At 44.0% G+C, this 26,969-nt stretch overlaps 1 protein-coding gene across 1 annotated transcript in view; it reads right to left on the reverse strand.

The window, feature by feature from the left end:
• Nucleotides 1-818: 818 nt before the first annotated feature.
• SNTB1 (syntrophin beta 1) overlaps nt 819-26,969 on the reverse strand; it is a 117,027-nt gene continuing 90,876 nt past the window's right edge. The window contains exons 4-7 of the mRNA XM_063327474.1: nt 13,952-14,091; nt 6,864-7,060; nt 5,377-5,567; nt 819-4,051 (exon numbers count right to left, since the gene is read on the reverse strand). Coding sequence (XP_063183544.1) covers nt 3,959-4,051; nt 5,377-5,567; nt 6,864-7,060; nt 13,952-14,091 — 621 coding nt within the window. The 3' untranslated portion in view covers nt 819-3,958. The remainder of the gene's footprint in view (nt 4,052-5,376; nt 5,568-6,863; nt 7,061-13,951; nt 14,092-26,969) is intronic.

Here is a 26,969-nt window from a genome sequence, read left to right on the forward strand (position 1 = left end):
CTCATGAAAAATAAGATAAATTTATAAATCAATGATAGTATAACAATCTGGAACATATTATTTGTTTAGGCTCCAATTCTACTTTCACTGAAACCAAAAAAACTCCAGTTAGCTTCTAAACGTGGGTAAGGAGACATCGAGAAGTCTTACACAGATGGAAATCGCATCAACCTCTGCTTCAAATGATCGGCGCTTCCCAAAGCAAAGAGCTGGATGGAGCGTGCTCCCGTGACCTGTGGGAAGAAGGAATACTTACCTTCCGCCGAAAAGAGAAAGCCCTCGTTTCATTATTCGGAAAACACCAATTCTCATGATGTTCATGGTAGCGATTTACTTGGTAGCACGTGAAGAGTTGTGGTCTGATTTATAAAGTACCTTGAGAGATTCTAGTTCTGCTTAAAGAGCAGGAAACACCAGTATGCTTCCCTGAACACGGTCAAATCAGCTTTATTTTATTTCATTTTTTTAACAAACACCTTATATCACATTTTTCCAGTAACACATATGTTCCAATAGGTATCCAAGTCTTTCTAATGGTGAAGCTGCTCTACAGGCTTTCTGATCAGACCGTTGCATTCACAGTCAGTATTTTGTGAAAGGAATGAGACTCTAGAATACGGCTTTTTAGGATTTCGATGAGGCTGGTCTGCCATACCTCAGATTTAAATTCTGCAGTTGGCTTTTCGATTTGGGCCACTAAGTTAAGAATTGGAGAGGAAGAAATACATCCTTTTTTCTGTAACTGTTCATAAGAACTAAGGAAAGCACATGTTGGCCTCACTCCTTGGATGTGGAAGCTTGAGCAGAAGTTTCTGTTCTTTTTTTTGTTCTTTTTTTTTTTTAATGATCTCTGTAACTGCACAGTTAAATATAAGCAAGAGAGGACGCGTTGTAACTTCAGCAGGTAAGTCTGAACCACCTTGCCCAGAACATCTCTCTTTCTGTGATCTCTTTGGCCTTTCAGTAAATGCCAGCAGCAAAAAAAAAAAATGCTGCTCTTGGCCTGGCATCAACAGCACCGCAGCTGTGTGGGCACCAAGCTTACCTCAAGGAAAGCACCAATGCCCTCTTGACAGATCTTGAATACTTTTGTTTGTTTCTTTGTTTACAGATTTTTAGAAGTCATCCCATCAATACGACGAATAGTCCTCTCAAGTAACTGAATGCTTACAGAATGACTGAGGCTTAAAACGGGAGTTTCCCCAGCCCCAAACCAAAGGACAGCCTTGTGTGGGTACAAAGTAAGCTCACCTCACAAAAATCCAATAAATGACTTTATTAAATATATTCTTTTCCTCTAAAATATAAATATTCACTATAACTCTTATAAATGTGGAGTAGGTCCATATTTCATTTGTCTATCCCATCCAAATATGAATCAGTCCAAAATCTGAAAATGAAGAAATAGCATCTGTAATTACTTTTTTTTCTATAAATATATATAATATGAATTTTCTTTGCAAACTGTTTAGTTATTCACTTATACTTCATATAGTACTGAGCACCTTAGATTACATATTGTCTCATTTAATTGTTGGTACTAATATAGGAATTTGTAGTATTTACAATGCACATACATGTTAGGTGTAACATTCCAGTGATTTGTAAGTGTTAAAGGAATAAGGAAATAGTGCAGTATAGTTTACACACGTATTTAACCTACCCCACAGTATGCAAGTTGTAACCTCTGGAACTTTGACAGGAGCCTGCATCCAGATTTTGAAGTTAGACTTTGGAACAGCAAATAAAAGTGTCCTGAATCGCTTTTTAGAAACTTCACGCAATGCTTTACTTGACACTGTGATGTGAGTTCAGACTCGAAGACCCAGTCCCCGAGTGTACCGACTGCTCTCGGCTTCTCAGAAGGTGCTCTCCTAGAAGCTTCCAAGCCAAAGGAGACCCAAGTAACTGCCACAGAGTTACGCGAACGGCAGTGGTCGCTAAATGAGAAATGTTTGGAAATTATTGGTAAGTGATGTAAGCTGTTATCTCCTACCTTCTGAATTTACAAGAGGAATTAATTTTTAAGTGCAAGTACCGTGACAGTAAAAACAAAGTTCACAGCAAGGTGAATCCCCTCCCGGGGTTGCTTTTGGCCGGTGAGAGGCGCTGGGAGTGGGGCTGCTCTTCCAAACGGCAATGCAGCTGTTGTTCTTCAATTATTATTTTCTGTATTTGTGAATTCAGCCCACCATCCTAATTTTTTAATTACTTTTGATGATTAAGATACTTATGGAAACCACCATGAACTAATTCCTATGCTGTGAATAAACAGCATGACTTACACTTAACTCTCAAGACTTAGCTTAAAAACAACATGGAACCAAACTGTGGCTTTAATTTTCCTCTTTGCCAGCCAAGTGATGCTAAGTTGAAACTTATGATGTGCTTTCTCAAGAATAAAACAAGTGTTGTAGTATGACAAGTGAACTTCCACAAACTTCGGTTTTATTGCTTCCTGCACAGTTGCTGTCCTGAAAACGTGTATTTAGGGCAAAACTCTAAAAGCAAACAAACCCCCACCCCTGTATGACGGAGTTTGTTTATGAAGTAAGAGCAACATAAATGCCATCCCTGTTCTGCGTCTTTCTGTTCCCACCCGACCACACTAAGCCAATGGAGTAGTTCCAGGTGCAGGCTGCGTGTGCCAGCTCCGATGAGGAAGGTCAGCGTTCCTGCCCGCTTCGTGCCCAACCTAACTGTGAGCAAGGCTGCAACTTGGTGATTCGCATGTTTTGACTTAAAAGAGTAAGTTGTGGGTACAGAGAAGAACATCTTGCATTTCACCAGCAAGGAATAAATCTGGACTTGCCAAGTCATGCTCGCAGGAGCAGTTCCTTCCACATTAAGGCTTTTCTGGCAGTGCAGCTCGTGTTCCTGCCCTGGTGTGTTTCCTCACTGTTGTGGAGCTGCTTGAATAACTTTTCGCATCTAATCCAGAAAACTCTCAAAAAATCAAGTCTTCCTCCTTCCCCACATTTATTCTTCGAGGAAGACCACACACAACCAGCCTTGTCAGAGCTGAGGGGGTGACACAGCAAGGGTAGGGGGACAGGAAGCTCAGCATGGCTTTCTGTTGGAAAACTGCCACGGAAATGTGCTGGCAGAAGCTTAGGTCGTGCTTCAACATGGATTCAGGTACCTTTTACCGGAGCTGGGGATCCTGGGTAGCTGCAACTCATTGAGCTGTTCTGGGAAGTCACTGTAAATAATACATCCTGTGTGTTCATTAACAAAGGACGCTCCTACCTGCACCCCCCTGGCAGCCGGCTCTCAGTACCGCGCTACAGCTAGGCGTGCTTTGCATCCATCGCTGGGAATGTAGGTAAGATGTATTTATCACTTAATCTGAAACTGCCCCTCAGCAGGGACCCTCCAGCTGTTCACTGCCCACACCTGTATTGCTTTAGAGCATCGGACTCACAGGTGCGTATTGGCCGGCCCTGCTGGGTGTTCAAGCGACGGGTTCTGATGGCACCCCAAAAGAAAAATCTTCTGTAAGCAGTGCACGGGTTAGCACAGAAAAAATATTTTACTTTTGGGTGGTGGGACAATCTTGTTTGGAGAACTTCTACTCAACCAACCTTGAGGTTGCACCACAACCAACACCCACTCTTGTCTGCTTAGCCCTTTACTTATTCTATACAAACAAGTACATTGAAATAGGCACAATTTATGATTCTGAAACATTTACAAGTATGGTACTACACGCTTTTACTGTCTCATGGGATTTTTAAATCCCATTATTTACAATGAAATCCATTGTTTTCCTTGTCATGCCACCTCCATAGCTGATCAAAATGAAACCTGGGCCTTGGAAGACTGCAGAAATGACCAGGGCCCAGTACTGAGCCCCAAGCCAGTGTATGCTGCTAGCTGGTACGGGTTGCTGCTGTTGACTGTACTTCAGATTAGCATGGTCACGCCGTCTTTCTTTGCAGAAACAGATGTATTCCGCTTATGCCACCAAGCCGAGTCTTGTAATCTTTGCCGACAGGAAGGAATGAATGATGAACACAATTGGTTTTGGACAGGAATGAAGGTCCAGTTGCTGAAAGTACAGAAAGAAATCAAATTGAGAATGATTAGATTAGATTACAGCTCAAATAAGCAATCATTTATGGAGTACGTGATTTGCTGCCTGGTCTTTTCAACAGACTTCTATTAATAACAACCCTTTATTACAACATATTGTCTTTTCTTTGCATACAGCTGCAAATATTTAGGTTACTAAAAGTAAGTAATAAGCATCTTGAGAGCAGATGAGATCCTGGTGCCTCTGGGCTTGCATCCCCCAGGTAAGCAGCAGAAAACTGAGCCAGATGCCGCAAGAGGTTTGACTCTCCATCTCTTTGGGCTCTGTTTCTGACCAGGGATGGTGGTGGTTCTGCTGTGTCCAATACCCAGTGCATCTGCTGGTGGTCACTGCTGAAGCCGGCATACCGCTCCTTCCGCTGATGCTGCACGGGTGCTCCTCTGTTCACACGGGTGGCAGTGAGACGGAACTGAGACTCGTTTATCCGTAGTCACAGTTCAGATGATGTCACCACGCGCTTGCTGAGCATGGCAGACTTGTCAGGGTGGACAGCAGGTTCAACACTAGGTTCACATCAAAACCAACCAGATTTGCCCTTCCACCAACCATACATCAACTTTATTCAGAGCTAGTAGCAGACTCCCTTCTGAAAGCCTGCCAATAAGCAGTTTGCAGAGTATATGTTATCAAAGGCGATGTGAAGAATTAAGCACCCAATGTGCTCAGGAACTTCTGAAAAAAATCTGGCAGGAAAGACCATGTTTACATGCATAATTTATGGTAACTAAACTGCTTGTAGGAATAAGCACCTTATTTTTAGGCATTGTGACAGCTAACTTAGAGGCCTAATCAGATGCACTACATCTGTAGTCTTCATTTTTTTTCAGCAACTAGATATTCAAAAATGTCTAAAACATGGCTTGTTGTCATAACATAAAGTCCGTATGTGTTCGCTGGAATTAATAATATCTCATTCTGAAGTTCTTCCACCCACAATCATTTAAAAAGTGAAATGTATGCATATAAAAATTCTAAAATTTGGCTACATAAAAAACAATTTGTTCTTATATTTAAGAAAACTTTCAATCCCTCTTTGCATGGTTTTACCATTTTATCTCTCTTTTTAGTTTATCTCGTACTAGAAAGCACAGCCTCTAAATACTGGTTCTGGAACCTGGTACTGCCCAGCTGTTATTAGAACAGAATAGAGCATTTCACTTGGAAGGGACCTACAATGATCATCTAGTCCAACTGCCATTAGTGCTTCGCCACCCCCACAGCCTTAAGGATGCATTACCAAAGAGGTGGTAGCGTGCATCTCTGCTAAATGCAGTACTTACAATTTCTCCATCCTTTCCTCCAAAGTCTAAATAAAGCATCCTTATCCCATCATCTGAGGACATTTTCAGTTTTTCGTAGGGATATTGTGCAATTATCTTAGAGAAGGCACCATCTTGTGGTTCAGTTGTAAGAGAGAATCCATGTTCGTAATGGATGGTCAAGCGGCACTCCTGGTTTTTATATGTGCAAGCTGAAGAAGGAAACAAAATTTAGACTTTAATGCTCTTAAAAGCAACAACTTCCATTTGGCTGCAGGTACCTGCATCTCACACTTGTTGTCAACGCTATCTTGTGGAAACCAACCTTTCCTGAAACCGGACTAATCATGCTCTAACTGTAAACCTGCAGATTTGGAAAAACACCAGAAGCCGTTCTGTTGTGCTAAGTCCAAGCAAGGTTTGTTAGTTATGGTGTAAACACACAGCCTGAAGTCATGCTCGGCGGTAACAAAACCGATCTCAGTCCTTTCAGTTACTCACTGCATTCTTCATGTTGCAGCATACATCTACGTGCTGACACAAAAACTATCTACTGAAGTTTAAGAAGGCTCAGGCTGGCATCTCCTCCTTCCAAACCTTCACAAAGTCACAGCTCCTCTTCTTCTTACATCTGACATACGTTAACCGAGATCAATAAATGCAGCACACAACGCATAAGAAAATTAGAAGCTGTAAAGGGTTTCCCTAAAGTATTTTGACAAAGATGAAGACACTCCCGAGTCCTCGTTAGTGTTGTGGTAATTGAAAAAGGGCCCAGATGATTGTATATAATAGCTACTGCAGTGGAAAGTCTGCATCTTCCCCTCAGCTCAGAAACATAAGCCATGATCCAAATTAAAAAAATGAAGAGTTTAGGTGTTCACATCCCAAATTCTCTTTTCCACCACTTTCCTGTGAACAGTTCTGCCAAGAAGGAACCTTGGTACTGGGATAAAAGCACCACGATAAAAGAAAGGGCTGATGCCCTCCTGTTTTTGGAAAGAAGGTTATCAACGTCACTTGATAACTGAGGAGATGGATAACTGGGCTGAGGAGAGGGACATGCCTTCGAGGTGCTTCTCACTGAACACCCTGGATGGTTTCCAGGTCCTCGGTGTCAGTGTCAGTCCTCCTCTTCGTCCTCTGCAGAAGAAACCCCCACTAAGCTCTCAGGGGTCTCCCGAGTCTCAGTAAAATGCTCTTTTCTGTGGGTTTCTCTGACGATCACTCCTCCATGACACACAGCCCTACGCGGCTGACTACAGACTTGTGTCTGAAACAATGTGCTGAAAACAAGACCAAAAGTCAAATTGAAAGTGATTGTGTCACTGGCCACAGCTACCACACCAGCTGGGACTGGCTCAGAAATCAAGGGGACAGTATTTTAAACACATAGAACCCTAAATACCTACATTTTTTGAAATGAATCACCTCTAGCAGAAGGAGCTTGAACTACCCATGAGGGTGACAAGGAGGTGTGGGGCCATGGCGCCACAGGGGTTACTCACATGTGGTGATTTCCGTGATGAGCTCCGCAGAATTGTGGCAGCCCTGCACTACGCTCCTCGTCCACAGTGACAGGTCTCGGCTCGTCTCTGTCCTGAACAGATGGGTTTCGATCCCCTGCCTTGTACCAGTTCGGGTTGCAAAAGACAAATCCACCCCGGACTGTGGTGAGCCTTTTCCTGGGCCAGAATGGACCAACCTGCAATTGGATATGAAAACGCATCAAGGAATTCGAACGCTGACAGAGCGCACTGTGCCAAAATCCCCACCCGAGCACAGCTCCGCTCTGTATGTTCCTGAACGCACACGGCTGGGAGCACAAGAACTTGCATCTTCTCTGTATTTGAGACTAAAGTGACTCCCAGTGGCATGAAGAAGAGCGAAGGTCCAAAGCAGTGAGTAATGAACCAGCTGGACGTGCATGTAATGACGGGGATGTCTCAGAGGGCCCTAAGTTCCTAACAAATTGTAGCAAACGTCCCTTTGGAGGAGGAACTGAGAGAAATCCCCGACTGGTCTGTTATGGGGTTTGGTGCACGGATACAACTCCTCGCTCGGATGAGGCAGCTGAATCCAACTTTCACTGTCAGGCTGCAGTTGCCATAAAGCTCCAATATCTGCAGAGAAACTCAATGATAAATGCTGTCAGATAAAGTAAGAAGTTCTGTAAAATACGCAGATGCCGAAGTACTGTCTTGTGCATACTTTTCCCATAAAGAACCTGCAAAATGCAAAATGCTGCAGCTATTTATAATCTGAAATTCTCTCATATTTTGCTGCAATTAACATTTTTTTTTGCCTGGCATCAACAGCTGATCTCCCATGACCAGGAAAGGTTTGTTCATCTGGGCAAACCTTCATTGCAGGGAATATTTTTGAGCGAGAAAAGCAACACCTCATAATATTTAATTCTTCTTTAAGCCTGCCCTTTTTTTTTTTTTCCTGCAGAAGTGTGGACAGTGAATACAGAATTCACTCAGCGACGTAACACTGATTCATCGGAAGAGAATAATCCAGAGGAGTTTGTCACTTTGAGACCCAGGCACTAACCCTCTGAGGGAGTCACAAAATGAAACCAGGGAAATTCTTCTGAAAAGCTTATTTCTGTCTTGTGTCTCCTGTTTCCCTTTCTATAGGCAAAGAATAGACGCCATATGAAACTCTACAGTAAGTATGTAGCATGGCAGTAGAACACTTGTGCTGAAGCACAAAACATTCGATTATACTAATCATCTACTGAATGCTAATTCACCCTCAAATTATTGTTTTGCAGCTGGCAGAACAGTTGTCCGATAGCTGACAGGGTAGAAGTATGCCATCAAACAGAGATCTTTTTTATTATGGGTAAAAAGAAAAAAAAAAAAGCAGATAGGAAAGACACATATGCAGGGGGACCTTTGATAGTATTTATGTACCAGCTGTCAGCACTGATGGATTTGGGTGCAAATGAAAGGATTCCCAAGCTTTAATAAAGCACAGCTTTAGGTTTTGAGTTATTGAAACACTAACCATTGGGCATCTGAAGTTTTCCCCAATTCCCTGGCAGTCCATGCTGGTATTCGGGATGTGCACTGTGCTGAGCAGATGCACCCCTCTTTCATACCCCGCTGGAAGGTTTGCAAGGTTTGTTCATACTCAGGTTTGTGGTAACTTCCTTTGGATTTTGAGCATCCGCCTGGATTTCGTGGTCGCAGGAGTTCCCGGGAGGCAAGGGGCAGAGTATCCCGGGCAGAGCTGCCCTATCGCTGTGTCTGGGCGGAAAAGCCTCTTCCAGAGAGGTGGCACAACCCTCTCCAAATCCTTTTTTTTGCCTCCATCAAGGGCTGCATTAACACCCTGGTCAGCTTTGATACTTGGGGCCTCCTAACTGCACCCTGGGCAATTTTGTAGCCGGGGAGTCAGCAGCAAACGAACAGCCCAAAACCTTTTATTCACTTTCATTTGGCGTGAGGAGGTGCGAACTGTGAGGGGAAGCTGCATCTTGATAATTAAGGCAGGAGACCAAGACTGGAACTCCCCGGTGACTTTTGCTGCTGCCTGTCCCTGGCCAGTCTCCCAGGCACAAGCAGGGCCACCGCTCTCACGCTGCCTTCTGCTACCGGGGGGAAACTGCGAGAAATCACATCAAGTTTGTCATTAAAAGTAAAACTATTCCATCTTCCCCCTGGGTCATCCCTTCTCCTTTATACAGTGCTCACCAGCTGTGCTAAAAATTATTTTCTAATACTTGAGATACTGAATATGTGAGAGACAGATGGTTCCAAGGTTTTATTTCCTTTCAAATCCACCCCCTTCTGCATCTTCATGCTTCATCCATAGCACTGGCATTTTAGGTGTTTCAGCATAGGGACAGAATGAAGATGTACTTTACAAATTAAAGTATTTGTACGCATCCAACATGAACGTTTCTTACCTGTCTTCTCATTCACATTATCCCCTCATTATTAAAAATTCTGTCTCACTATTTAAAAATACAACTCAAGACCATGCTTTGGAAAATCATGCGGTTAAACATTAACTAGACACATATGCAGGGGGACCTTTGACAGTATTTATGTACCAGCTGTCAGCACTGATGGATTTGGGTGCAAATGAAAGGATTCCCAAGCTTTAATAAAGTGGCATTCACACAAGCTATTTCATTTACATAAAAGATGTTTTGTCCTAAAGACCACAAAAATACCTTAAAAGGCAAAAGAAACTTCACAGGCGGCTTCCCCTCACCCCTGTCACTCTGAACGCAGACGGTGGTATGTGTGTGATGCACCCTGCACCCCAGAGCTGAAAAGGCACCCCAGGGCCAGCTCTGGTGACATTCACCCACAGCCCCTGAAGATCACTGGGCTCTGTGGAGGTTTCTGAGATGTCTGTGAGCACGCAGGAGCCCGGTCACGCTTCCCCGGAGCAGCCAGAGCCGCAAGAGGGCAGGAGAAGGTTGGTCACCATCAAGTGTGTTTGCACAGGGCGTAGACAGCAGGCAGCGTCAGTGAAATGCAACTCCAGAGAGCCAGGAAGACACTTCTAATCTTCTCTCATGTCTTCCTTGTCTCTCTATGTTTTGGGGACCTTTTTAGCATTATTCTTTGCAAACACGTGATAGCAAGATGGGTATGGTCAACCATGAAGTGCTGGTGCTGGGTGAGATGCACTGGGACCTGCTTCTCATCCTAACTCTAGGAAAAGAGTTTCAACCAGGAAAATCTAATGGCCTCTTCAAAAAGCACAACGAAACCAGCACTGACATTCAAAGCAAGGGTTCAGCTGCTCATTTGAGACTTACCTCAGAAGAGACTGTGATACAAGTGCACCAACAGTCATGCAGCTCTGCCCAGTAGAAAGCCACTATCATCTGATCTTTCTTATGTTGAAACCACTCCTTTACCCCCGATTTAGCATTTGAAACCTGCTCTGGAATGGCTGTACTCTTTGGAAACCGATGCACATGCTCTCAGCTCATCCAAGCTCCGCCCCGGAGGGAGCCACAGCCACCCTCACTGCCCCGGGAAGATGAGTGGAGAACTTGCACAGCTTGAATGGCACCTCCTACACCTTCCCTGGGTGCTGGGGGACCCCAGTTCTCCCCACCTGCCCCTCTCTCCACTTGCACAGACAAATAATCAGTGTCCAGATTCCTTCCCCAACTTTCCACGGCATTAACTATCAAACCGCTGTAATACTTTCTGGTTGCAGACCTCAGCTTCGCACAAAAGCTATTTACCTGATCTTTAATCAGAGTCCAACATGGGCTGCTTTATTATTATTATTTTTTTTCATATCTGGCTACAAAAGATAATGCAATATGATTGCAACCATTTAAGATGTAATTACTTAAGCCCCATTCCCATGCTGGAGGGAGGCACTGTTATTCAGGCATAAGGAAACACTGAGACAGAGATTATGACAAAAAGGTCCTTGGAGTCAGGGCTACGAGCCAGCTGCCGTGCCTCCTGCTGCAGAGATTTAAAGGACCAACTTAAATCTCCTGATCTCAGTTTTATTTGAGCTATTACTTATATTCCACACAAAACTGGGAAAGACTGACTGGAAAATATTTTTAAGTCTTAACAGCATCCATAGGTTGAAGGCAAACTTATCAACAAACAGAAAGGACATGTTGAAATTCTGCTGTTGAAATACTGTAAGAAGATTGTAATCCTTCTACCACTTTCCAATTTTCTCTGCTCATTATGTCTTGGGTAGATTAAGCATGACTCTGTACAGTATCTGGCACTGAACTTTTCCAGTTTCAGCAGCTTTTCAAATATGCATTAGCTAAGCAAAAATGTTTTCCCGAGGACTCATAAAAAATCTGAAAGATGGGAGCAGCCAAGATTACAACATGTGGTCTGCAAACTTTCCAGGTGAAAAGTTCTAAATTGCACTCATCAATGCGCAGAGGGGATTAAAAAACCCATCACGAGGAGGGTAATCACTGGCCGAGCATGAACACAGCAGTCAATACCAACAGCAAACCCTGGGTATTTTTGTGGTAGGACTGTACTCAGTGTGACAGATAATAAAAGCAGAATCCTGCAGGGTTTTAATCAAAATCATCCAAACCAGTAGGTGTAATGATTTAGGGGATCTGTCAATTTATATAATCTGCGCACCTTGGGGATTCAGGTATTTATATGTGTTCATCAGATTGTGACTCTGTTCTGAACATCAGGTTCTGTGTATCTGCTGTCTTTTTACCTGAGTGTTAAGTTCACAGCGATACTAGTAAGAAATCACGGAGACGGGCCTGGAACGGTTCTCAGGAGGTCACCCAGCACATCTCCCTCCCCAGAGCAGGGCCAGCTCTGCCGACACGCTCCTGAGCGTTACACGTTACCCGTCCATCAAAGTCCCCAGTGATGAGGATTGTGCATCTTTCCTAGAGAATCTAATCCACTACCTCACTCGCACACCAAGTTTTTCCCAGGACCTACCCCGAACCTCCCCTGCCACAAATGCAGCCAACTATGTCCTGTTGTATCCAGCAGGGACCTGGAGAACATGCTCCCCTGTACTCCTCATGGTTTCTCATCTTCATACTGGAAAACTAGTGACATGTTTTCCATGGACTTCTCTAGTAAACACCCAAGGTTTCTTAAGTATTCCCATACTGATAGTGTTTTCTAGGTCTTAACATTTGTGTTGCTTCCTTCTAGACCTCCCACAGTCAACTGGCATCTTTCTGGAAGTGCAACGCCTCACATGAAGGTGGTGTATCACCTGAGGCTTTACTCATGCTCTCTAGTTAGGTTAGATTAGATTACTACATCTGCCCAACATGCAACACTTCTGCTGTAACCCAAGATGACTGTCTTTGTTTTCTCAACAACATAATACCATAGATTTAAGGAGTATCACCACACTGCCCAGACGCTTCCTGGCAGAGTAACTATTTTGTCAGTTGTCCTCCACTCCAAACCATCACAGCCAATTATTCCCCAGCACTGAACTTTGCGCTTGTCCTTTCTGAACCGCATCCCATCTTTCTTACAGACCATTTTCCTAGTCCATAAAGACCCTCCAGCAGCCTGACACCAATGTCAAGCAACTTCTCAGTCCCCTCCAGCCTGAAGGCTGATGCTCTTCCACTTACACGGGGAGGTGACTATTCCCACCCAAGGCAAGCCAGTCTGCTATCAAATCTCCTGAGAAAAAGTAATTAAGTAACAGGCCCTCCAAGAAGAGGACTTAGATTGTTTGATCCAGTAAATCAGTGGCCACTGGTGGTGGGGGCTGGTGATGCCCATCAAAGGGCTACCTTGACACATGAAGATGTATAGGCAGGAAGGGGCAGGGAGCGTTGCAGGACCTCTGGTCACTTTAAGGAGGAGGACTTGGGTCCATGTAGAAATGACACCCCGAAGCAGCAGGGAAGAGCTGCATCATGTTCTGCTGGGGTGTTCTCTATCCACAAACTCTTAGTTGACACACCTGGACACAGTCTCCAGCTCCAACACCTTACCCAGTTTTCACTGGGACTTGTCACTTGCAATTGTCAACCTTCACCACCATGACGTGCAGCAGGCTGCGGAGTTTGGGGCTCTCACCTCACATTACAGCAACGCAGGGTGAGTCAGAGGCCCGCTTCCCAGGAAGCCTGAAAGCTCCATCACGGGTAGGTAGACTGGGACAAAGCAACCATCAGCATAATTCACTGAGCTTAATTTTTTTTTTAATATAATGATTTAGCAGCAAAGCCCCAGTTCATTCAGGGAGAGAACTAAGAGACCAAGAACAGAAATTAACTAATGAGAGTGCAGTAAGAGACCCACTGCTTTTGGCCATGTGCTACCAGCCCTTCTGAATGAGAACTCATTGAAAATGGTACAATAGAGGCCTGTAGCAAGGCCAAAACAATGGAATAGCAGCTCTTTCTCAAGCCCTTTGACCATACTGGCAGAGAAATGTGATTAAGATTCACATCAAGAAGCACAGATATTTTCCACTGCATAAAGACAGCCATGGGAAAGCTCTCTCTGAATTAGTGTTGATGGATACCTTCAAAATAATGCAGATAGATAGTTATTTCCAACCTAGATTCAAAAATGTGTCTTCCAAGCTTACCATTTTAAGCTAAAAAAGCCAGGAATTCTTTTTCTGAAGCAGGAACACAAGCTGTGCTGAAATGAAGTGTCTCCATCACATGTGCAAGTCCCCAAAAGCCCCAAACCGGTGGGGCACAACTGCCCCACCAGCATGGGCCCACTCAGGGCAACAATTTAATGATTTTCAGCCTGGAGGAGAGGCTGGACATCTGAGTGCTTCTGCCAAGCCCTCAGGTTTGCACACTGAAATAGAAATCTCAGGAGATTTTGCTCTCAGCTTTTTCAGCGCTCCTGCCTCTGGATCCGGGCCAAATGGCCACATCCATAATCCTTCTGGTGCGCTTCTGGCCATCAGCCTTGGCCAGAACTTGAAATGGAGGAGAAGTGAGGAGTTATGCTGAGCACATCGGCCCATTGAAGAAGAATCTGCTTCTCGGACCACAACATTTCAAGTGTGATATATAGCTGTACAGCAGCTATACCTGTTCCTGGCTGACTCAGCTGTTCCCACCGCTCTTGAAGCGGTTGTAATAAAAAAGCACAGGTACCTGGTGGCCAGCAGAGGGTAGGTATGCAGAGGGCTGAACCAAGCTTCCTTCATCCGTGGCATGCTCTCATATATTAAGAGGTCTTTCTCTGTCAAGACCACTAACACTGGCTTCCAGTGCTTCTCGTTGTCTCCCGGCACCTGAAAAAGAGCGAAGTCTCAGTGAAACAACAGGAGACAAAGCTACCATTGTGCAAAGCCTGATGATATGAACGTGTCGAGTCCTGGGTGAAACAACGAACAAAGGAGAGTTTTACTTCTTTGGCTTTTTGACATCTCCTACCTGAATTTATAACCAGCTGCAGCAGAAAGGGAATAAAGTGCAGTGACATCTGCTGCTCTCATTAGCACTGCCATTTCCAGCCCTCCTTGCAGCCTCCCCTTACTACAGGCTACTCCATAAGTGCAGCAGTGGAAGAACACCGAGACAGAGCTGGCTGTTATTTAGTTGTGGTATGCATGAAAGGACCTTAAATATATGTTTACAATGTGCACCATTCGTGTGTAGCTGTCACATTAACCTGTGTGCTGGGCACTGCTGCCGCTGTTCCTATTTTCATGAGCGAAAAGAGCTGCAACATCATCACTATTAAACACGAGTGTCAGGTAGTAAAAAATAGTGGTTTGGGAGCAGATGCTTTTTTCCTCAGCAGTTCACGTTTTCATTGCTTCTCCTCCTTCGTACTGTTCTTCCAGTTTTATAAGTGCCAATTTATAAAAGCACCCAACCTAAACATGGGGTTGATCTGAAGCATCAACTCAGTGATGGAGCTGCAGCTACATCTCAAACCCATCTGTAGAAGATGTCTGAAGTCTGGGGCATCAGAGCCCTTTACTGGCTGCAGAATCCAGAGGTGGAATTATATTTTGCAGGTTAGACATGTGGTTGTCCACATGGCTACACAATTACTGCTATAGGGACTAAGTATAGATCCTGGTTTTTACTTACTCCACTCTGGCAGCATAGAAGTGATTTAAAATAGATGGGAACATGAAAAGGTCTTAGTTTCAAGTAAGAATGAAGCTCTTGTCTTTCACAGACAAAGTCGTCATTTTCGTTTTGGTGCACATAAGGAAAAAGAAAGCCCCTTACACAGTAACATTCACAGCCATGCTTTCAAACCCGAACATCTCATCTGGGTACTAAAGGGAATGAAACAAATTTTGAGATTCACCAGAGAACATGGTTGTCTACATGACCCCTCCGCTAAAACCTTCTCTGGGAAAGAGAAGCAATTGTCTATGCTGTTCTATGGTTGATGCCACTGGGCACATCACCGAGTGGAGAAACACATAAAAAGGATCAATCAAAGGCTGGCCAGGTTGGGCAAGACACAGCCAGGAATGGAGATTCAGATCCTTGAGTACGATGTGCCTTCAGTGACGGATTCAGATGGAGAGCCACATTTGAAACACTTGTATTTTATAGGAAGACAGGCTCCCACAAATTTCTAAACCTTTAAGGACTTTCAAGACAGTTGTAAGATAGCTTCGCATTGCAACACCAATGCCCAAAGCAGATCTTAAACTAAGATTTTTGGCTTGCATAATTTTTAAGAGATATTTTACTTTCTGAATTAAGCTTTTCCAATAATCATATTCCTGTTTACAGCAGGACAGCATCGGTTGTGTTCAGGCCTGTGTGTTAATCAACTTGAAGGCCTTTTAATTTCTTCAGAAGCGTCAATACTTATTTACAATTTTCTTGTGGTGACAGTTTCTTGAAATGCAACCTTTCATTTTCAAATAGGGATGAATAGAGAAGCTGCATAATTAACACACCTATTCATACACTCCAGAAAGTATGCAAAATCCGGAGTTCTCACAGCCCAAGTACCGTGGAAATATTCACATGAGCAAAAAGCATTCTCAGCTTCTTACTACCACAGTTATTAACTACAGTTAACATCCTAGTTCCTAGCGTGGGAATATAGAAATGTTAAAGTTAATAAGATTAATAAATGTTACGGTTAATGTTAACATTTAATTTTTGAGCACCTGCCTGTGTTCTTTAACTAGAAAGATTTCAGTATATACTTTTGAAGATTTCCAGAAAAGAAAAAGAAAGATAAATATGAAATTTCTTATAGGATGAAAAAGCAGGATGTTCGGATCCCAAACCTGGAAGAGTAAGCCGGCAGCGTACAGGGCTGTTACTTCTTATTTTTCAATTCTGTGACCACAAGCAATCCAAAGGCTATGGGAAGCTGCTCACAGCTTTTCTGCAGAACCACCCTGCCAGTGCAGCGTTTTCAATCACAAGCTTTGCTATTAGGTGGCTGGTCAGTCAACAGTGACTCCAGAAAATCTGGGAAACACTGCTCCCTGTAGAGCAACCACAAGAAAGGGAATAAAACTCATTTTGCCAGCTGGTCCCACAACTATTTGCTGGTCGGGTGTAAACATAGGAGCCAGAATTTCCAGCACGGATCCTGCGGTTACCACCTGCACGGTGAAGCCCACAGCTTTGCCCCAGTCCTTCCCAGTAGCAGGGTGACTACAGAGAAGATGTGGCACGGTCATAAGGCATTGAAGACTTTTTCTCAAGTATAAGTGACCTTATGCTACCTCTCCTTGTAGGATGTATCTGTGTACTGGGGGTATACTGGGCACCGGAGAGAGGAGAACAATGTTTGCCTGCGTCCTGCTAAGGAGCCATCCCCAGTAAGAAGGGCCGTGCAAGACACACACTTTTAAGCACACTTTTTAAACCTTGCTAGGACCATAGCTGTCTCACTGGTAAGGAATGCTGCTGTAAGCAATACTGCTGCTATTTCAGACCTGAAGGATTTGTGTGCCTGAAAGCTTGTCTGTTTTTTTTCCAACTGTAACAGCTGATCTAATAAAAGATGCTGCCTTTCCTTAAAAACCTTCAATTGCGTTACTGTTCCCTGATTTCGTTGGGGTTTGGATCAGGCTTTAATAGCAGATGCCGTGCTGTTCAACAGGCAGTTGGCACTTCTGGAAGGTGTCAGAGAGAACACGCTGTCCTGTAAATGGTAATAACAAATTTTACAATGGAAGAAGAGAGACTGCAAATATACCATTAGCCTGGAGGGCACATTCAGAACAAATCAGCATGGGAAACTAAGCCAGATCGAGCAAGTGTCATACCAAGCATGAGTGTAATAGCGAATTACAAAATAAAAGCAAAGAGCATGTTGCTTACAGGCAGCTGACGGAGTTGTTCAAATCGTAAAGGTTTTAAAATCTGACCTATCACAAAGATAACGTGAAATACTTCTCTAAGAGTATATTTAAGTATCATTTGAAATACATTTTAGAGGCACCCTTTTAGACAATGGTTAGGGCCAGCTTCTTAGCCAGAATTTCACAGAAATCTGGCACTTGTGCTATAGTGTCTTTGCACCAGTTCCCACTTGCGTACATACAATTCAAAGTGCATTGATCTCTGTTGCAGACAAATAAAATCGCCACCCACTCCAAAAAACTCTTCAAAGTCAACCCTTTTTCAAAGTCCAAGATGTTAGATCCAAGCTAGACGAACTAGAGAAAAGAAAAATCAGTACTCCTCAAACCTCCCACCGCAATAAAATCAATCAGCACATTTTCTGCTGGCCTTCTGGGCACTGTTCAGGTAACTCCAAGCAACAGGTACCAGCGCCCCCTCTCCATGCCCAGCTCGTCTCAGCTGAGGTCACTGCTCAGCTGGTGAAATCCCACTTCAAGACAGTGAAGCTGTAAAGGTATATACCAGAAGTCAGCTTGCTTTTTTTTCCCTTTCCTAGACACACTGTGCCTCTAGATCAAAGTCTTCAAGCACAAACCTGAAAAGGGAGAACATATTCTAACAAAAAAAAAAACAACCCAAGAAGCATCCTTTTTGCTACTTGCAAACCTCTAAGCTCCTCATATACTCACCCCGTGAAGTGCAAACCCCTCTTTTTCCCATATGCACCTCTCTGCTTCGTCTTTCCAATGTCACCAAGTATTTCATGTATAGCAGATATGAAACTTGTGTACAACAACGTGACGACTGGGCCTGGGGTCACACCAGAGGAGACCTGTAAGCTCCTTGCTCAGCCACAGGCTTCCTCTGCAAAGTCAGTCTAAACGCTCTGCGTTTCCATGCAGACGCCATGGCCTCTGCCGGGACGACAAGTGCTGCTGTTAACAGGCAGTACAGAGTATAGCCATAAATGTGAAGGTGGGCAAGAAGTGTCAAGGACGGCCGCTGTATTTTAGCACCTTCATGGAGACTTGGCCATCAGCCTTCGGCTGACACAAGAGCAGACGTGCTTCGATGCGGAAAGCAGACGGCTCACGCAGCGTTAGGACCGACCAGACCCCACCGCACCAAGGATGCGCCTGAGCTCTGGCTGCTCCTGGATGCCTTTGCAGCGGCGGGGCAGCATCGCTCCAGGCTTTGCTTCAGGGCTGGATCTGCTGTCTGAAGGACTGGCTCTGCAAATAACACCGTAGCAAGCTCAACGTTATCTGTACAGCTGCTCCTGCTGGTTTTCTGGCAACTGCTCACATGCTTAAGGCCACTGCTTGCCATGTGCCCTTAAAGAGTAACTCCTCTGATACATAGCACACAATATTTCAAAGAGGAACCAGCTTGTTTTTCCTGCAGGCGATGGGGACCCCTGGCCCCTTTAATGGGTATCACAGCTTCCAAATCTTTTAATAGTTTTCACATATAATTAGTTGCCGTAAAGACAACGGGTATCTCAGTGGAGATAAATCCTTTTACAAACCGCTTGGCCCTTTGCTCTTTCATCTGCCAGGTCTCCTTTTCGTAAGGTTTTTCTTTGAATTTCAGTTATTCATCTACTTCAGGCTGCCAGGAATGGATGAAAGGATACTTTTAATCTATGAGGTTCACAGATAATTAAATTAGAGGCCTCAGTCTACTCTGAAAAGCTGTTTTGTATTTTCATTAACTCAAAAGGGACATTTCAATTACATTCCCTGTTTAGTAAACAAATTATATATTGCCAACAGACTCCACTGCAGCAAGTATCCAAAAATGTGGCCTTTTGGAGAATCACCGTGAAGGTAGCAAGTTTACGCTTACAATAAGTGGTTTCATAGAATCATAGAATCACAGGGTTGGAAGGGACCTCTGGAGGTCATCTAGTCCAACCCCCCTGCCAGAGCAGGGTCACCTAGAGCAGGTTGCACAAGAACGTGTCCAGGAGGGTTTGGAACGTCTCCAGAGTTGGAGACTCCACCACCTCTCTGGGCAGCCGGTTCCAGTGCTCTGCCACCCTCAAAGGAAAGAAGTTCTTCCTCATGTTTAGGTGGAACTTCCTATGCTCAAGTTTGTGCCTGTTACCTCTTGTCCTGTCCCCGGGCACCACTGAAAAGAGCCTGGCCCCATCCTCCTGACATCCACCCTTTAAGTATTTATAAGTGTTGATAAGGTCCCCCCTCAGCCGTCTTTTTTCCAGACTGAAGAGACCCAAATCCCTCAGTCTTTCTTCATAAGAGAGATGTTCCAGTCCCCTAATCGTCTTGGTAGCTCTCTGCTGCACCCTCTCCAGCAGTTCCCTGTCCTTCTTGAACCGGGGAGCCCAGACCTGGACACAGTACTCCAGGTGCGGCCTCAGCAGGGCAGAGTAGAGGGGGAGGATGACCTCCCTCCACCTGCTGGCCACACTCTTCTTGATGCACCCCAGGATGCCCTTGGCCTTTTTGGCCACAAGGGCACATTGCTGGCTCATGGTCATCCTGTTGTCCTCCAGGACTCCCAGGTCTCTTTCAGCTGAGCTGCTCTCCAGCAGGTCAGCCCCCAATCTGTACTGCTGCAGGGGGTTATTCCTCCCCAGGTGCAGCACCCTACACTTGCCCTTGTTGAATTTCATAAGGTTTCTCTCCACCCAACTCTCCAGCCTGTCCAGGTCTCCAGGGGGTTTAACCCCCTTTTCCATCACCCTCTCCCAAATCTTGGAGCCACACTACCTCCTCACACATAGCACTGGAGGAGCAACCAAGAAGGAACTTTCTGAAACTTTTTTCTTGCTATTTCCCCTCCTCCCTCACTTCAAATCTCTCTGTGCTGACAAGAGCCAGCTTCGACAGAGGCTGGGATATGTTCTGCTATGTATTGCTTGCCTTTTCATTGTCATTTGATGAAGGGCTATGACCATGTTCAGAATTAATTTGATTCATTTACAGAAACCTACTTGTCAGTTCCTGAAAATAACAGCTGGGACTGAAAAGGATTTTTGCAAGACGAACAGAAGAAATGCGGAAATGCATCATGCAAACCCCAGCATATGCAACAACGTTGGTATTTCTGTGAGTTCATTTGATTGGAGGCAATTTGCAATGCAGGAGTGGGTGTAAGTGACAGCCGTAGGCAGGGGATATCAACACCGCCCACGCCACACGCGGATGAGATGTGTTCTGCTGCTAAACTTTGTAGTGTTAAACAGGAAATAATGTGCACGTTATTTAGGAAAAAAAAAAAAAAGCTAATGAAAATGTGTCTGGTTTTGTTCTTCTCTCTCTTTGACCTCAGTGACGGCTCAAAGGCGGCTTGTGCCAGTATCAGATCTGGATTACAGTCAGTGCACACACAAAAATCCCCCAAAGGGTACAATATTGCCTGCTGTGAGCAGCGAGTGAGCGATGCACACGCTCGGCCGTGGTGCCACTGCTGTGCCAGCAGCCAGGGCCACACAGGTCAAGTGGGAACCACAGCAGGGACCACGCTGATCCACCTCTTCTGCTCTCCTGAGCAGAGCTCAGGGTACACTCGTAGCTACAGTTATGGGCACTTCTGAGTATGGACAGGACACCCATTCTCAAGAGAGACCTGTTCAAGTCTGAACTTCTAAATAACCTTTAAAATGACAAGACACAAGCCAACTTTTGTCAAAAGTAACACAGTCAACCACGTCAGCATGGCAATATGTTCAAGCCAATGTCCTGACTCTCTAGACTAATAAAGTTTTCAAACAGCACTGGCTCGTATCCAAATACCTCTAAATGTCAAGAGAAGCACCTCAGTCCTCTGTACTCACCCACACAAGAATGGCAGGTGATCTGAGACCTTTCCTACAGCCAAACAAGAATGCCCGATCCCAGTTTAGTAGTGGAGATTTGCTCCAGCGCTTGGTGAATTCAATCAGAGTTTTTCTAATGACCGTTTAGGTTTTGGACTAGGCCCTTGGGAAACAAGCCTGGAGGGCAGCATGTCTCCTACACTACAGAGAAGATGAAGCCAAATTCTTCTTGCAGGTGCACAGTGAGAGGATGGGATTCAATACCCACAAGTTGAAACAAGGGAAATTCTGATTTGATACTCAGAGAAACTTTTTCACTCCGCCATGGTGGTCAAACACTGAACAGACTGTGAAACGTCCACCCAGCGAGATACTCGCAACGCGACTGGGCAAGGCCCTAAGCAAGCTGGTCTAGTTGTCTCTGCGTAGGGCTGGGGGGGTTGAACCACGAGAACTCCCTTCCAACCTGTATTATTCTGTGAGTCTATGAAACATTGGAAAAAATGAAAGTAGTCCAGATTTGGATCACATCATTTAGGTTGCCCCTGAGTTAAAGTTGGTTGTATAATTATTCCGTACATGTGCAGTTTTTCATGCATACGTGTTGCATGAATGTTGCAGCAATAAGAATGCAGTAGTCATATAAAACGGTTATTGCAGCTGAAGGGATTGCAGGATGATTTGTAGTTACCTCGTACCTTACATCATTTAAAGCTGTATAAAATGTGTATCCTCAATCCTTCTGACTTGGTAGAGTTTACCAGTCTGGATTTCCTTTGCAGTAGATTCCTTGCAAAAGGTAAGAAATGTAAGGCATTGGAAAACCCAGCATCACATAAACTTCATTCACTGTACAACATATCTTAAGTGAAAATATATTTCACAACTGCATGAGAAAAGTTTAAAACCCTGTTGTGTTCTCTTTCTTCTCCTGATCCACGGGTCCACAGAAACTGACTAACTAAATACACAGAAATCCAACTCCAGGGGAATCAAAAAGGAAAAAAAAAAGGCAATTCATCTATTTTAGAAACCTCTACCATGGTCCAGGATGACTTAGCTACGCCTGAAGTTGAGATTTGAAGGTCCGTAAGTAAGAGGTCTTTTGCAGTGAGACAGGAGACTCTTAACTTTCTGACAAAGTCAGGAATCTTTCCAGGGAAGAGCAAACAGGCAGCATACATCAGAGATGGTAATTGCCCCACGCCATTTGCTAAAGACACTGATTGCTTTTCATCTTAGAGAAGGTGAAAGCAACTCCATTGTGTTTTAAGAAGCGTTCTGATGCTTTCTGATTAAAACACATTTTCTTCCATAGCACCTTCTTCAGACCGTGAGAGCACTGTCTGAAATTAAGTAGTGGTAATTTATGATCGCAAGGCTTTGCAAAGAGCAAAGGTCTGCTCCTGAAAACATATAGTGTTGAACTAAATGATTTCTGTAGAAAAACCTGCACTTTGCTATTTTCTTTTTCTTTTTTTTTTTTTTTTTCTTTTTACTGCTTCTCAGAAATTGCCAGGGGAGAGCAGGGAAGGGAAGAGGATATTTCATCATTCAAGGGCTGTGGCAAGGGAAGACCTGCCCAAGCTGTAAGTCGCAAGGACAGAGACAGAAGGCAAGTCAGACACGTGGGAAGGTCAGAACAGCTGAGCTGGCACTGGCAACTGAGGCTGATCAAGAGATAGCGGACAGGCCAGCTACAGTTGAACTGACCTTCAAAGCCAGTTTGACTCGGAACAAACCTGTGGTGGAAGAGGTCACATTTTAAGTATTGCTTATAAAGAGGCACAGGGGAAGGAGGAAAAAAGGAAAGACCATTAACCTCAGGCTTTTTCTAATCAGTTGCACTGATTGCACAAATGAATGGAAAGCCTGAAGAGTGGAGGTGAGCACAAAGCTGCTATATAGAAGCAAAAACCTGTGCAAAAGTGGAGGCAATCACAACTACCCCCTCCATGACCTACCAGCACCTGTGTTTCACCCAGCAAGCTCTCTCTTCCAGCACATTCACACCACACATTCAGGATAAAAGTGAAGATGCTATTAGCAGACATCTCTGCATCCCTTGCGTGTTCATGCATTTTGAGTATGCATGGCTTATCTATGGGATGTCTGGGCTCTTCAGAATGCAAGTGAGGGTGGCTGTAAACTTGCTTTCGGAAACACGTCTCATGAACAGAAAGGTTGGTGATAGCAACTGCCTGAAGTTTAATACAAATTTAAATAAAAATCACAGAATTAAAATATGGGATGAACTGTACTTCTAAGACATAACTCATTTCTGGGAGAGATGAGTGGCTGTGCTGTCTTCAAAATAAACACTGGACCTCAAAGTGATGAGGGAAAATCACTGAACTTCCCTTTAAAATGCAGCAGTCCCCTTCCTCCAGGAAGCCAAGCTTGCCCTAGGAAACACTAAGGACCATGGCATGGTCTTGTATCTTCCTCTTCATGGAGCTATTTTGCACACGGGGGTCAGCCCCAGAAGAAAAGGGATCATACGGTTCAAGAGGGACAGGGAACTGCTGGAAAGGGTGCAGCGGAGGGCTACGAGGATGATTAGGGGACTGGAACACCTCTCTTGTGAGGAAAGGCTGAGGGATTTGGGTCTCTTCAGTCTGGAAAAAAGACGTCTGAGGGGTGACCTTATCAACGCTTATAAATACTTAAAGGGTGGGTGTCAGGACGATGGGGCGAGGCTCTTTTCAGTGGTGCCCGGGGACAGGACAAGAGGCAATGGGCACAAACTGGAACATAGGAAGTTCCACCTAAACATGAGGAGGAACTTCTTTACCCTGAGGGTGGCAGAGCACTGGAACAGGCTGCCCAGAGAGGTGGTGGAGTCTCCATCTCTGGAGACATTCAAAACCCACCTGGACGTGTTCCTGTGTAACCTGCTCTAGGTGACCCTGCTCTGGCAGGGGGGTTGGACTAGATGATCTCCAGAGGTCCCTTCCAACCCTATGATTCTATGATTCTATGATTCTATGATTCTATACCTGTGAATGGCTTTGAGTTAGAGGCAAGAAGAGATGGGGAGCTTTGGAAGCTCCACCACATCTCCTGTGCAACTGCTCAAGAACAGGTAACTGTTACTTAGTGGTGGGGAAAACCAGTTTCCCCTAGGTATGCTCAAGCGTACTAAGAGCAACCAGTATTCTCTGCTATGCCCTGCAGGCCGCTATATGCAGTTTTGCTGTGAGCAGAGTTTTCTGTTCATGCCAAGGTGAAGCATTTTATGAGGCAGTTCATCGTCATCAGTGGGGTATAATGGTAATTGTACAGGAGCAGAATCAATGTAAAGACACCAGAGCTTCAACTCACTGTCTCTAAAGAGTCTATAATTTCCAATTGAATCTGACTTCAGCTGATCAAGTGGGTACCAGATTAGGATAAATGAGTAATAATACCCATTACCTCAAAAGATACACACATCTCATCTTTCAATTCAGTAAAAGTGCACAGATTTCTAATCATCAGCTCAAGAACACTTGTCAACAGCGCCCAATCAAACATGAATGCTGGAGGAGGAGTTTTGATTTGAAAGCAGCTCGCAGTTTTTAATGATGGCTTAAACATGTAAAATGCCATTTGAAATTATTACGGCATCTGTTTGGTGAAGGACAGGTAATCATCAATGTCTACATTAAAACTATAGTGACTGAAAGCTGTCCCAGAAGATGTTCTGTGCTTTTCTCTATCACATTGTCTTTCCTAATATTCAGTCTCAGAAATAATGGTCCATGATGACTGGTACCTTTTGAAGACTGACAGATTTGACTGCTTTACTCAAGGGTCATCATAAATCACAAGTGCTGGAAGAAAAAATAGTAGGGGAGCAATACAGAGAGAACAAGATGTTTCTTTGTCATTGTTATTATGTTGTCTCAAGGACAGTCCAGAATACTGTGTCATTTCAGTGTATTGTGTCATTGATCAATATTCAGCAATACTGCGATGCAACTAATGACCTCAAGCAAATGAGTGAATTCACTACACGCCTGGCACAAAAATGTACTATTTTCAAAAAACACTGACAAATCCTCTATGTTATGCTTCATCAACTGGAATTTTGAACATGCTGAGAAATATTTGGAAGCCTTACTGAAAAAGCAAAAATACAAATAGAATCCATAGTAACTTGGCTTAGTTTTGAAAAAATGCGGAGCAGCCACAGGTTTCTGAAAAGTTTGGTGAAAATCAGGCACAATTTGGAATCCAAACCTTCTTATTTAGATGCCTAAGTAAAGATTTATAAACACAAACTTCCTGTATTTGTATTTTATTTATTTATGCATTTAGTTATTAGCTGCTTGTCATTTTCAATGGCATGCAATTATCTGAGACCATATCCTTGTTATAGATGGATAGGAACAGAAAGTCTCTATCTCTGCCAGCGCAAAGACAGACCTCCACAAGCTACCTAAGATATTAAAGGAATATATCTGCTTTCTTGCTGGGGGAAAAAAAAAGGAACTTAAATGTGTAATTTTCATTAGAATTTTTTTATTAAAACTTTCTGATGGGCAGAAACCCAGCTGAGCTCCAAGAGACCTCTGCCCACCAAACAGCTTTCCAGTTTGCTACACCTTGGCAACCAGTATGGAGAGCTGGGAGACCATCCAGTACGTCTCCATGGTAGATCTCAGTATTGGTGGATCCCAGAGTGCCAGCGAAGGTAGGAAATGAACAGTTATTCCATTTAATATCCAATCACTTTCACTCCTTGACCAGGACAAAGTTGAACTTAAAAATCTTTGCCCCCCCCCTTTTTTTTTTTTAATTTGGGATTTGTTAGCTTTCTTAGGAATGGGCAAAGAAGACAAATAAGATCTAATGAAAAAGTGCCACCTGCCCCACTGAAAAGCTGAGAATATCATTTTTCTGCCTTCCAACAAAGCTTAAACCAGTCACTGGTTCAGAAATGCGAATGCTTAGATTCACAGAAAGATTTGTCCAGCTTGTTCTGTAAACCCTTCCCTGACAGAAATCCCCAGCTACTCTATCATAGTCCTTGGCCAGTTTCACCATCAGGAAGTTGTTGCCCATGCTGGAGCACATGCCACTGTGCTCACAAGGGTACTGCGAGGGCAGGTATCGTTACATGCTTGAGTGACTAATAGAAAACTCAAATTTGGGTTTTTAGTTAAATGTTTTTCTAAGATGCTCACTATTCTAACCCTGCCAAAGTCATTTCAGGAGAGCGATGGTCACAGAGGAAATGGGTAAGCGGGAAGAATGCAGGAGAGAAAGTTCGGAGCTAGAGGATAAGTGCAGTTTGTCACTGGTCCTGCGATTTGCAGGACAGCTGTCACCACTGCCTATCTGGTACATGAAGAAATGCATACACATCCCTAATGCTGCAAAAATAATTGACAAGGCAGCTTTAACAGGAAACCAGTATAACCATCTCTAGCCAGCCAAAGCTCCCTTGGGGATGTCAAGCGGAGCTTGAAAATCAGTTGGAGGTTTGCTTGGTATTTAAAATACATTTTTAATTCTTGCTGATCCATCAAGCCTTTTTGCTTTGCTGACATTCCATAGTTTCAAGCTTTTCTCTGTGGCCAGGAACCTACAATAAAAATGAGAGCTCAGCTTTCATAAAACCCCTTTATTTCAGAAGACGGTAATAGAAGAATTGTCCCTAAAGTAAAAGTATCCAAGCTATTAAGTTTGGACCTATGGCCAGGACATGAGCTGCCACTTCTCAAGAGGCATCACTTTCCCTGACCTGGTACTACTTATATTACAAGATCTGACAAGATCACAGCCCAGGGGTTCATGGCAACAACTCTTTTAATTAATCTACTCTCTATGACAAAAACGTAGCAAATATTGAAGGGCATGTGTTAATAGAAACTATGAATATTCAACAGAGACATACGAGGAAGACAAACATAAAAAACCTTCTACTTGGCAGTTATCTACGCTGAGCTTTAAATTAGCCACACAGGACAAATGGATTTAGTGCTGTGCCATGTTATTTCATCTAGATTACTAAAAGATACACAATTAGGGCCATCAATCTACAGACCCAAATCC

This window comes from Chroicocephalus ridibundus, chromosome 2 (genome assembly GCF_963924245.1).
Source record: "Chroicocephalus ridibundus chromosome 2, bChrRid1.1, whole genome shotgun sequence".
NCBI classification, from domain to species: Eukaryota; Metazoa; Chordata; class Aves; order Charadriiformes; family Laridae; genus Chroicocephalus; species Chroicocephalus ridibundus.